We start from the raw sequence: 12,924 nt of genomic DNA on the forward strand, positions 1-12,924 counted from the left end.
TGATTTTATATCCGAGTTCCTGTGAACCATCTTCATTTTTGGAAAGAATTTGATATTATAAATATTATTTATCATAAAGCAATGCATTTATTTAACAGCCTGCCACTTATTCATTAACTTAAGGGTGTATTATTAAATATGTCTATCTATTTTGTCACTAGATAGACATAAGGTTTCCCTTAAGGAGCTCATTTACAGAACAGAACCTCTTGAATACAGAAGCAGCAATCTCTTCATGGAGCCTATTTTATTCCCAAAATAGACCTCTCCCATGCCATATCAGTCTCAATCCCAATCTACAGTATGTAGCCTGTCATTACTGAGAATAAATATCCTCTGAGAAAACTCTGGTGTCCACTCACAAATATTCTATACTGCATTTACTTTACCATTCTCAACTGATAGTAATTAATAGCATTACTGATAGTATTCAAGATTCTTGATTTTAGTGGAGATCTCTCTGATGGAGCAAGAAATACCTGCCAAGCTCGTAGCCTTTCCAGTTTCAAGGCATGTCCACCTATCAGCCTCTCCCTGGATCTGGAGAAAGAGGCAGCATCTAAGGCCCTTGCAAAAGCCCAGATGATGTGGTAAATATGATGGCTGTGAGAAAGGGTGTTTTCAATCTCCTTCTGCGACAGAGTGTCCAGTTCTTCTCTCTCTTTGCATCTAACCCACCGTTTAGCAGTGAAAGGATGCTTTTCAAATGAACATATAAAAGCTTTCATGGCAAACTGATTCATTGAAGAGTAGAGAACTTCAGCTGTGTCGTATTTTATCCAGTTCTTTGACTGGATGGAGCAAGAGAAAATACCATCAACGTATCGGAAAGTTTTGTGTCTCAAATTCAAAGAGAGATCCCACATAGCTGTCACCACCCAGATTTTTTTTATTTTAGGTTTTACCAAGAATTGAAATACGTCCTCGATGATTTCCATCCCATAGAAATACAAACTCTGCAAAGTAGATTCTGCATAGTAAATAAATACATTGACTTGTCTCCATTTGTAGTACAAAGCAGCGTTCATTTTAAATGGCTTAGTTTTCAACATTGTGATCCACTGCACAAAAACAACACAAATACTATTTTTGGCCAGTAAAGGTGTTAGAGCTTTCAAGAACTTTTCTCCATTGTCAGTTTCTGGAGCGACAAGAACCACTGAAGTCCATCTGAAATAGTGCAGCAGTTTAATGATCCCTGCATATTGGGTTCCTTCTTTTGGGAGCATCCGGTAGAAAAAAGGAAATTGGGTTTTATCATTCATATCATCAGAAACAAAAGCATATGAGATCTGGAGAAAAAATGAAGATAGTGATCATGCCCAGCAAAATCAGCTTTTTTTTTTTTTACTTTAAATTGTAAGCAAGTTGTAAATTGGGAGGTAATTGTGACAAGAGACAAGATTAGTTTTATTTCTTCAAGGGAGGTCCAGTTCTCCATTCTCACCGGCTCTTTCTATGTATGAGTTAAATCAAACTGTTTAGTATTTTATTTATTTATTTATTTATTTATTTATTTATTTATTTATTTATTTATTTATTTATTTATCGTATTTATATGCCACCTTCTCCCATAGGACAGGGGGCAGCTCACAAGATAAAACAACATGACAATAAAATGATATTAAAATAATCCAATTTAAAATCCCCAAACAATTAAAACTCCCGGCAGATCAGGGAATTTACTGAAAAAGCCATGTCTTCAGGTCGCCACGGAAAGTGTGGAGGTCGGGGCCGTCCGGAGCCCAGTGGGTAACTCATTCCAGAGGGTCGGTGCAACCACAGAGAATGCCCTCATCCTGGGTGCCACCAGCCGACATTGTCTGGCCGATGGCACCCGGAGGAGGGCGATCCTATGTGAGCGCACTGGGCGGTGGGAGGCCGGTAGGAGGTGGTCCTGCAAGTACCCCGGGCCCATGCCATGTACATGTGTCCATGTCCATGTATATGTGTCTATTCAGATGCAAAATCCCCATTCCTAAATGGAAGTATCCATTTAGTTCTTCTGGTAAGTATAGGAATGTGGTTGCCATTGTCTTATTCTGTTTTTTGAGATCCCAGACCAACCTATTAACCCTGGGCGTATTTCATCCAGGTCCTAAACAAGATTGGAACTTAGGAAGAACTACAAGATCCATAGTTGGATCTGGGTGATCATTTCATGAATTCCATATTTTTCCTTGGCAGGCTGTGTAGTATCTCTCCTCATAATGCTTTCAAAGTTGGATAAAGAAGCATCCTTACACCTGCACTGCTAAACATAGGTCAAAATCAATTAAGACCTTGTCTCAAATCGACAAATCTTACCTGTGGGATTTTGTAGATGCTCAGCATGGTTGCAATATGGTAGGAGAGGTCAGAATCGGTGCCTTCAAGGAGGACTAGCAGATTTTTCTGTCTTCCACACTTGTAGTTTGGAACATTTGCCTCCCCTGTAGAAAGTACGTCTAGCAGGGCTTCAGCATTCATTTCTGCATTGAAGTTACTGTCATGGACATTGTAGCCCAGAGTGATGTTGGGTAGGATCAGAGGGTTCTGGTTGATCTCACGGATGGCAATCAAGAAGGAGAGGAGATGCCAGTTTTCCTGTCTTTGATGCCTGTATAAATTATGTATCACATCACTGTCCAAATTCAATATCAATGTCATATTTACTTCTTGCTTCTTTGACTTAAATGGAAATAAGTAAAGTTCTTAATTCAGGAAGATAAATAGTATGTGACAGGCATGAGTGACGCTCGTGATATACAATATCTGAAAAAAGGAACCACTGAGAACATTGATTAAATGATTGATTGATTGATTTTACATTCCATGTTTCTAGACCATTTTTCTCCCTCGAGGAAGTACTCTTGTACTTGGCTTTCTTGTACTTAATTTGGGCATATTCAACTTCTAAATTAAAAACTAAACAATGGAAGAAATATTTTGTGTACTATATGTGACACATAAAAGAACAAAAAAAGGAAATTCAGTTTTACTGCTATTCTGGAATTCATAATATTTTTGCTGATTTTACATATATTGAAAAAAGTTCTTCCTTCCTTGCTTTTAATGTTATCTGCAACTGAACGCTACATAGGTTATTTTCACTTCCATAGTAATATTATCCAGCAGTAAAACCTTTTCATGTTTATTCCCATTATTCCCATTAACTATTTTTTCTTCATATATACCAATGTATGACAGGTCAATGCAGATGCAAATCAATGTAAAAGTTTATATAATAATAATAATATGTTTTTGTTTTGGTGTTTCAATTGTTAATGTTTTTGTCTAGTTTTGTTTTGCCTTTGTTTACTTTTTTCTTTGGATTTTGTATTTTAATATTTTGAATAAAATAAAAATGTATAGAAAAAAACCCAAATGCAAATGTATAGAATAGGTGGTACCTTGCTCAATTGTAGGAATTATGAAAGGCATTTAGGTGTCCTAGTGAACAATCCCTTAAATATGAGCCACGTTGCAATATATATATATATATATATATATATATATATATATATATATGCAATGCAGTCCTAGGCTGCATCAATGAGGGATAGTATCAAGTGCACATGAAGAGTTAGTAGCACTTTATACTGCTTCGGTAAGACTCCACGTGGAATACTTCATCCAGTTTTGGTCACTACAATATAAAAAATGCTGGGGAAGCTGGAAGGAAAGAGAAGAAGACAGCCAGCAGCAAGGTGGACTCAGTTACAATATTGATGATTGCATGTTGGGTGACTTGAAAGAACAGGAGTTGAAAATGACTTAATGGCACATAATCAATCAATCTTTGTCAACTAACAAAACCAAATTTGCCTCAATGGAACCTTTGCCATGACTACCAATGTCCAGATTTTCTCTTCTGATCTATTAAACATATGACATATGAATATTAAATAGAAACTGTGTGTCGGAAACAAAAATATCGCCTATTAATCTATTAATCTTTTGATAAGGCCTAAGTGATTGATAGCAGGCCCCAAGAAAGAGATATGAACCAAAGTTTTCATCTACGATGGTTTCATAATGACAACGAACTATTTGTAATCTGCTGAGCTGTTGCAATTTGTGTAATATGATTTTGCAAAGTAGATGGTTTTGAGAGTATATGTGAACTAGAACAATGAAACTGAGAAATAAGGAACTGAAAGTAGCAGATGGATAGAGGTTTCAGATGTACACGGGTGTATGTAGAAACTGATGGTCAGCAAGAAAGAACAAGGAAACAGTTTATGAAATGTTGCAAGAAAGTGCCCATCTGTGTGTGGCCGTTAGAAAAAGCGTATAAAAGATAGAGTTCGAGATCAGCTCGGGGTCATTGGGCTATAGCTGTCCTTGCAGGACCAGCTATGTCATGGGGCCTCATTGGACTGGATTATCGATGTAAAAAATGTTGTAATATTGTGATACTATGATGGCTGTTCATGTTCCAAATTGCAGGACAGGCATTTGGTGTGATTTTAGTGTTGATGGATCCCCAAAGACTTTCTCATCCCCAGCAGCAATTTAGATCTGATACTGAGAACAGCCCATTGTAAAAGAGAGAGAGAGAGATAAAGAAGATCAGCAGCAAATGAAGGAGCAGCAACTCCATCTGCCAAAATTGACTCACCAGAGAAAAACTTGACTGGATGGACTTGCACTGAAGTTGTAAAGGGGACATAGAGCTTTATTTGCAGAGATGATCCCACCAATGAGATAATCACCTGCCTTGAAGTGATACTTCCAGTCTAGTGCATTTCGTGGTGAAGTTAAGGAGCATTTTGCCTTCAGCATCTCACAGGTTATCTGGGAAAGCAGAAGCAGAATAAGGAGAAGATTCCCTCTTTGCATTTTTAACCACTTTACTTGTCTCAAGGAATGAGGAACAGGACTGGAAGCAGCCAAAATCTGAGACTTTGGTGATTCTCCTGATGCAGTGTGAAGCAGGAGAAGATTTATCTCTGAAGGGGATCTTAGGAAAGATGTTCTTCTCACGGTCATGCCTTGAATGTCAGTTTTCCGTGGAGCATAATACTGTTGTTCCAGATGCAGGGCCAAGATATCATCCCATGTCCTCTCTGTTCTGATATTTATGTCCAAGGCAGTTGTAGGGAAAGTCCCTGGAGATTCATTAAGAAGACAACACAAATCACCATATTGAAGATTTTAACTCTTGTGACACCCCAAATTTGCTTTGCAAAGCCAAGAAAACATGTTTTTCTTTTTTAAAAAATTTTTTTATTAGTTTTAAAAGTAAAACAATGGACATTGCTCAACGTCTCTGGTTTCTAATATTTGTGTCTAAATCAAGTTAATAAGTTATCTATTCCTTGATCTATATACAAATTTACTTATCTCCTATTTCATAATATATCAAGTATGCAATATTTTACTTCCTAAACAACTATGCATGTATTTAATAAACCTATATTACATAGGTTACATAGGCTCATCTCTGATGATTTTCTGAAGGGAGGGATTTTAGCTAACTTTTCACCACAGAGAAGGATTGTGGTGTGATGTAGGAAAGTAGCATTTTAGGAAACCTGACCACATAGATCTGGAGGGCTTGGATAAGAACAGATAAATATTTATTTTATTATATTTATTAACTTTTTAAAGTTGGTAAATCACTGAACCTCTCTGGGCAGTTTACAATAAAACATATTTTTTAAATTTTAACTAAAAGTATTATGAAAACCAGTTTGGTGTAGTGGGTAAGGTGCTGGCTTATAAACCAGGAGTTTCTGAATTCCTGTGCTGCTCGTGAAGAAGCATATTTGACATGCATATTCACATTTCCCAGAACAATCAGCCTGGGAGTCCTCAACATCAGATCAAAGGCCAAAGAGAGGGAGGCTGGTGGGCAGCAGAGTGGGCAGTACTCAGACTATCCCCACTCTGTCCCACATGTCCAGCACAAGGTACCGACATTTCAGTTCACCTGTACACTACAAATATACAGTATATGCCTATATTTAGGCCTATACAGTACCAATAAGAAAGTGCTTACTTTGCCTTCCTTATTGCAGTGAACAGTTGATGTCTAACAGCCCTGTATAAGGCATTTCATTTCCGTTTTAGGGGAAAATAGCCATACATTCTCCCAACTGGTCACTGATGTTAGACAACTACTGACAGGTTTCCAACCTGTCCTTTTGAAAAAAGGTTGTTGATAATGTAGTAGTGAACCAACTTCACAGCAATCTAGATAAAGTAAACTATCCAGATCCTTTTCAGTCAGAGTTCAAGCCTGGACTTGAAGTCAAGTGTTCAAGTGTCCAAGGCTGAGAAACACTGCCCTAAGGTATATTCAGAAACTGCAGTTGATTCAAAACAACCCACCTATTTTTGGGTTGCAACGAGTGCAAATCCCACACTTCTGCGGGTTGCCTTTTCTGTTGCAGCACCTCTATTTTTAAACAGCCTCCCTGTGGAGATCAGGCTGGCTCCTTGCTGGTCCCTTCATTTAACCTGAAGTGATTTGAGCTGATTTGATGCTTTTATTGTTATACTTGTGTTATGTTTTCGCCATGGTCACTCACGCCCTCGTTACCTCTAGGTTGGACTACTGTAACACCCTCTACATGGGGCTGTCCTTGGGATGCGTCCGGAGGCTCCAGCTAGTCCAGAATGCAGCCGTGCGGGTAGTTACGGGGGCGTCTAGATACTCCCGTGTCACAGCTCTCCTGCGTGAGCTGCACTGGTTGCCGGTGGCATTCCGGATTCATTTCAAGGTGTTGGTGCTTACCTATAAAGCCCTTCATGGCTTAGGCCCAGGGTACTTGCAGGACCATCTCCAGCCGTTCTCCCATCATCCTGTGCGCTCTCACGGAGTGGGCCTCCTCAGGGTACCATTGGCCAAATAATATTATTATTATTTCTTGAATTTGTATACCGCCCTACTCCCGAAGGACTCAGGGCGGTGAACAGCCAGATAAAATACATATAATACAAATGTTAAAAAGCATTAAAATACAATTAAATAATTTGGCCCGGAAAACGAAATTTAAAACACCCCAAATTCTTAAGACAAATTTAAAATTTAAAAAATTTTAAAAGTTTAAAAATTTAGAGAGAGGTTAGACCAGGCCGGCCTGCTGAAAAAGAAAAGTTTTGATGGCACGGCGAAACGTGCACAGATCCGGGATCCTCCATATCTCCGGGGGGACCTCGTTCCAGATGGCGGGTGCCCTCACAGAGAAGGCTCTCCCCCTGGGGGCCACCAGTCAACATTGTTTGGCCGACGGCACCCTGAGGAGCCCCTCTCTATGGGAGCGTACTGGTCAGTGAGAGGCTACTGGTGGCAGAAGGCGGTCTCGTAAATACCCCGGTCCTAAGCCATGGAGCGCTCTAAAGATGGTAACCAAAACCTTGAAGCGCACCCGGAAGACCACCGGGAGCCAGTGCAGCTCGCGCAGGAGGGGGGTCACATGGGAGCGCCCCGTTGCTCCCATAACGACCCGCGCAGCTGCATTCTGGACCAGCTGGAGCCTCCGGGTGCTCCTCAACGGGAGCCCCATGTAGAGAGCATTGCAGTAGTCTAGGCGGGAAGTGATGAGGGCATGAGTGACCGTATTTAACGAGTCCCGATCCAGAAAGGGACGCAACTGGCGAATCAGGTGAACCTGATAAAACGCCCTCCTGGCCACAGCCGTCAAGTGCTCTTCTAAAGACAGCTGTGAGTCCAGGAGGACTCCCAAGTTGCGAGCCCTCTCCGTGGGGGCCAACGACTCGCCCCCAATAGTCAGTGATGGCACCAACTGACTATATCGGGATGTCGGAAACCACAGCCACTCGGTCTTGAATGGATTGAGTCTGAGTCTGTTCCTCCCCATCCAGATCTGTACAGCCTCCAGGCACCAGGACATCACTTCAAGGGCATCACTGGGGTGGTCCGGGGTGGAGATGTACAGCTGGGTATCATCAGCGTACTGGTGGTACTTCACCCTGAAACCACGGATGATCTCACCCAGCGGCTTCACATAAATGTTGAACAGAAGGGGCGAGAAGACCGACCCTTGTGGCACCCCACATACAAGGGGCCTCGGGGTCAACTTCTGCCCCCCTGCCAACACTGACTGCGACCGGTCAGAGAGGAAGGAGGAGAACCACCGCAACACGGTGCCTCCCACCCCTAGCTCTTCTAGCTGGTGCAGCATGATACCATGGTCGATGGTATCAAAAGCCGCTGAGAGGTCTAATAGGACCAGGACAGAGGAGCAACCCCTGTCCCGAGCCCTCCAGAGATCATCAACCAATGCGACTAATGCCATTTCCGTGCTGTACCCAGGCCTGAAGCCAGACTGGAACGGATCCAGATAAGCCAATTCATACAGGTACTGAGGAAGCTGTCGTGCTACCACACTCTCAACAACCTTCACAACAAAGCAAAGGTTGGAGACTGGACGGTAGTTCGCCAATATTGCCGGGTCCAGGAAAGTCTTCTTGAGGAGAGGTCTCACCATCACCTCTTTCAAGGCGGCGGGAAAGACACCCTCACTCAGAGAAGCATTTATAATTCCCTGTAGCCAGCTTCGTGTAACCTCCCAAGAGGCCAGCATCATCCAGGAGGGACATGGGTCCAATAAACATGTGGCAGCATTCAGTCTGCTCAGTATCCTGTCCACGTCTTCGGGAGTCACAGAATCGAACTCTTCCCAGATAATATTCTCAAGACCTGCCTCCATCCTCCCCCCTGAATCTACCCCGTCAGAGTCCAGATGTTCCTGAATCTGAGCGATTTTATCATACAGATACTGTACAAAGTCCTCAGCTCTACCCTCCAAGGGGTCCTCCCGCGCTTCCTGAAGGAGCAGGGAGCGGGTCACCCTAAACAGGGCAGCCGGGCAGTTATCTGATGATGCAATAAGAGTGGAAAAATAGTTACATTTTGCCGCTTTTATCGCCACAAGGTAAGTCTTAATATGAGACCTTACCAGTGTTTGGGTCAGATTCAGACCGGCTGGCCCTCCAACCGCTCTCCAGGCGTCTTTTCCGGTGCTTCATCTCCCTCAGCTCCTCGGTAAACCAAGGAGCCAAGTGAGATCGGCGCCGGGTCAGAGGCCGCAAAAGCACGAACCGATCCAAAGCTCCAGCGGCCGCCCTATCCCAGGCGGCCACCAGGTCTTCGGTCGAGCCATGAGCCAGAGCCTCAGGAAACGGCCCAAGCTCCGTCTGGAACCGTTCAGGGTCCATCAGGTGCCTGGGGCGGAACCACCTCATCGGTTCCGCCTCCCTGCGGCGGGGTGTAGTGGTTCGAAGGTCAAGGCGAAGGAGGGAATGATCCGACCATGACAAGGGTTCAGTCACTATATCCCCAATATCGAGATCATTCAACCACTGACCAGAGACAAAAACCAAGTCCAGAGTGTTTCCCCCCGTGTGAGTAGGGCCATGCACTAACTGGGTCAGGTCCATAGCCGTCATGGAAGCCATGAACTCCCGCGCTGCCTCAGACATTTCACCGATGGATGGCAGGTTAAAATCCCCCATGACCATAAGCCTCGGGGTATCAACCGCCACCCCGGCTATAACGTTGAGCAGTTCGGGCAGGGCCGCTGCCATGTGGCAGGGAGCCAGGTACGTGATCAGCAAACCCACCTGTATCCCATGACCCCACTTCACCAGGAGGGACTCACAACCGGCAATCTGAGGAACAGTGGCCTCCCTCGGACCAAGACCTTCTTTTATAACAACCGCCACCCCCCCCCACCCCTACCCTGTGACCTCGGTTGATGAAATGCGCGGAAACCAGGAGGGCACATTTCAACGAGGGGAACCCCCCCCCTCTTGGCCCAACCAGGTCTCCATAATTCCTGCCAGATCCACTCCCCCCTCCTAAACTAGATCACAAATGAGGGGGGCTTTATTTACTATGGATCTGGCATTGCATAACATCAGCCAGAGATCTGGGCCCTGAGAATCTGGACTACCTGGGGAACGAGAGGAGCCTTGGGGGCTGGAGCGCGCCGCTTGAAGACAGTGAGCGCGCACTCCCAGAACCAGGTTTGGCCCCCCGCTCCCGCCATATCTGCCCCTCCCACTCACAGTACTGATGTACTGGCCCTCGTTACAAGCTCTAACCCCCTCATCGACCCAGAACCCTGCGCCTCCCGTGCCATGCCCCCTAACCGGGCCTAGTTCCTCTCTCAGTGGGTTATCCCCCAAACCCACAACCCTAGTTCCAATCCAACCCTCCCCCCCCAAGAACCCCTTAAAAATTTAGTTAAAATTTAGAGAGAAAACTCCTCAGCCTCCTTTTTGCTGCATGCCACCTCTCGGGGTTCCAGAGCCCGTCATCAAAGTAGGCCCTCGATAGTTTGGAGGGCCAAATCTGCGAGAGGGGGGAATCTCGCAGCACCAAAAGTTCAGCCGCTGAATACATCCGAAAACAGCCTGGGGTAAAGGTGATATATGGCTGGGGGTTCAATCATGATTGACAGTAAAATGGTCCTGGAGAGACAGTAAAGAGCCTTTGGGTATGGGTCATCTGGAGTCCACTGCCCTCTCATGGCAGTGAAAAAGGAGTCTCAGCCGTTCAGAAGAAACCAGGATAAAGATGCCAAAAACCACCCTCTCACGGTGGCTGGCATTAAAAAGATGGACTGTCACCTCTGGTAATAGAATGGCAGCAGTGAACCAGGCTCCCTCAGTACCCACAATCCAAAGGCCAAGAACTCTCCTTACGGCTAAAAGGTATGAGATGGAATATAGAGCCAAGACGAGGGGGGCAGACTAAATCATTGTGATTTGTATTGGAAATTGTCATTTTGTAAGCCGCCTTGAGTCCCCAGGGAGAAAGGCGGCATATAAATCGCAACAATAAATAAATAAATAAATAATAAATAAATAAATAAATAAATAAATAAATAAATAAATATCTTTATTATGTAAGGGATACATTTTATATTGTGATGACAGAGAAACATAAAGTAAAATGCTCCAAAACAATGGGAAAAACAGTGCAGTTAAAAAGCCTGAAGAGATTCTGGAATAAACCAGAGAAAATTATCCTCAGAATTGTAGTATTATTTGGAGCTACCCACAATGGAATTGTCAAAATAACTGGCAAAATTAAAATTATTTGATCACATAACATTTAGTTTACAAAAGCAGATTTTTTAGAATCACATATGTATTGCAATGAATATAAAATTTGATTTGACTCTGCAATGCTAGCATTTTGTGAATATGCTTCAGAAGAGACAATAATAATATAACAATGCTATAAAAAAGTAAATCCATTATCCTAAACAGATAGAAAATGCTTCCCACTAAAGTGGAGATGGCACCTCTAATATTAAAGAATTTTCTAGAACAGCATTTGCCAGTCTTGGCAAATGTATAGACTTCCAAGAATTCCCATCTGACATCATCATTGTTACAATCTGTAGAAACTGAAATCCACACAACTTAAAGTCTGATACAAATATTTTTAGAGACAGGAGAGGATGTACGTAAATTTATAATCTGGAGAGGAAAAATGCAGAAAATGAACAGTTTATGTTTTCACTATTAGCTGTTCCTTTATGTTCAGATCTGGTCTTATTAAAATAATGTAGCACTTGGGCATGAAGATGCAGCCCAGCAGGCCAGCACTGGAGGCCAAGATGGAGAAGACCTGCACAGCCACCATGTACTTCCCTTTGGTACTCAGGTAGGTGGGTACAAAAGACACCCAGACGCTACAGAAGACCAGCATACTGAAGGTGATCAGCTTGGCTTCGTTGAAGGTCCCAGGGAGGTTCCTGGCCAGGAAAGCCACTATGAAGCAGATGGTGGCCAGGAGGCCCATGTAACCAAGAGCAACATAAAACATGGGAAGAGAGCCTTCGTTGCACTGAAGTACAATCTCTCCTGACTGGGAGTGCATATCAGAATCAGGAAATGGAGGAGAGACCACCAGCCAGATGCTGCAGATGACCGCCTGAATACTGGAAGAACAAAGGATGATGGAGTTAGTCAAATTCCTTCCTAGCCATTTTCTCACTCTGTTTCCTGGCTTTGTAGCCAGGAAGGCTAGCACCACCATGATTGTTTTGGCCAAGACAGAAGAAACAGCAACTGAGAAGATTATGCTGAAGGCTGTTTGTCGAAAAAGGCAGGTGACTCTCCTTGGGTGTCCAATGAAGAGGAAGGTTGTTAAGAAAGAAAGCAGGAGTGAGATGAGAAGGATGTAGGAGAGGTTCCGATTACTGGCTTTGACAATGGGAGTATCTGTGTATTTAGTGAAGATTGCTAACACTAAGGCAGTAATTAAGGACAAGAAGGCTGCAAGTGAAACCACAATGATTCCCAAATATTCTTGATAGGAGAGAAAAGTTATTTCCTTAGGGAGACACTGATCTTGTTCCTTATTTGGATGCTGATCTTCTGGACATTTGGTGCAATAATCTGCATCTGAAGAGAAGGACATTTTTAATATTTTCTGTTTTATTTTTTTTCCATACCAGTAACAAGAAAACCTTATAGGGTAACTGCCTAAGCAGAATAAAAAGAATAATAAAAGTTAGGTATGAACTGAGACTAATGAGGGATTGTCCTTTTCCCAGCTACTTACCATTTGTTTCATGAACAGAACAAGCAAGGTAAAACATACAGGCAAAACATTTACAGGAAGTATTAATTTATTGTCATATTTCTTCAGTGTCCATCTCCCTCGGAGAGAGGCTTTTCCTGCTGATTTTTTCACCCACCTTCCTGACTGGAGAAGGTGCCTTCTGCACAGGAGACACAGTCGTAACAGCACATGGGCCTCCCTTCATGACCCACTTTGAAAAATCCAGATTGACAACTTTCCACACACCTGGAAGGAGGCAGACTCTAAGCAGAAGGGAAAAAATGGGGAACATAAAGGAATACAGTTTAAGGATGACTTGTTGAATAAAGGAATAGTAAGGTAGAATCAGTTAGGTCCTAATGTGAATTTCAGATATAGTCCAAATACTT

At 43.2% G+C, this 12,924-nt stretch overlaps 1 protein-coding gene across 1 annotated transcript; it reads right to left on the reverse strand.

Moving 5' to 3' along the window:
• Positions 1-11,476: 11,476 nt before the first annotated feature.
• Positions 11,477-12,391, reverse strand: LOC139309867 (vomeronasal type-2 receptor 26-like). The gene has a single exon (XM_070934064.1). The coding sequence runs from the start codon at positions 12,389-12,391 to the stop codon at positions 11,477-11,479; it is 915 nt and encodes a 304-aa protein (XP_070790165.1).
• Positions 12,392-12,924: the final 533 nt, after the last annotated feature.

The sequence above is a fragment of the Pituophis catenifer genome, unplaced genomic scaffold (assembly GCF_029215685.1).
Source record: "Pituophis catenifer annectens isolate HBS135680 unplaced genomic scaffold, rPitCat1.0.hap2 SCAF_2, whole genome shotgun sequence".
NCBI classification, from domain to species: domain Eukaryota; kingdom Metazoa; phylum Chordata; class Lepidosauria; order Squamata; family Colubridae; genus Pituophis; species Pituophis catenifer.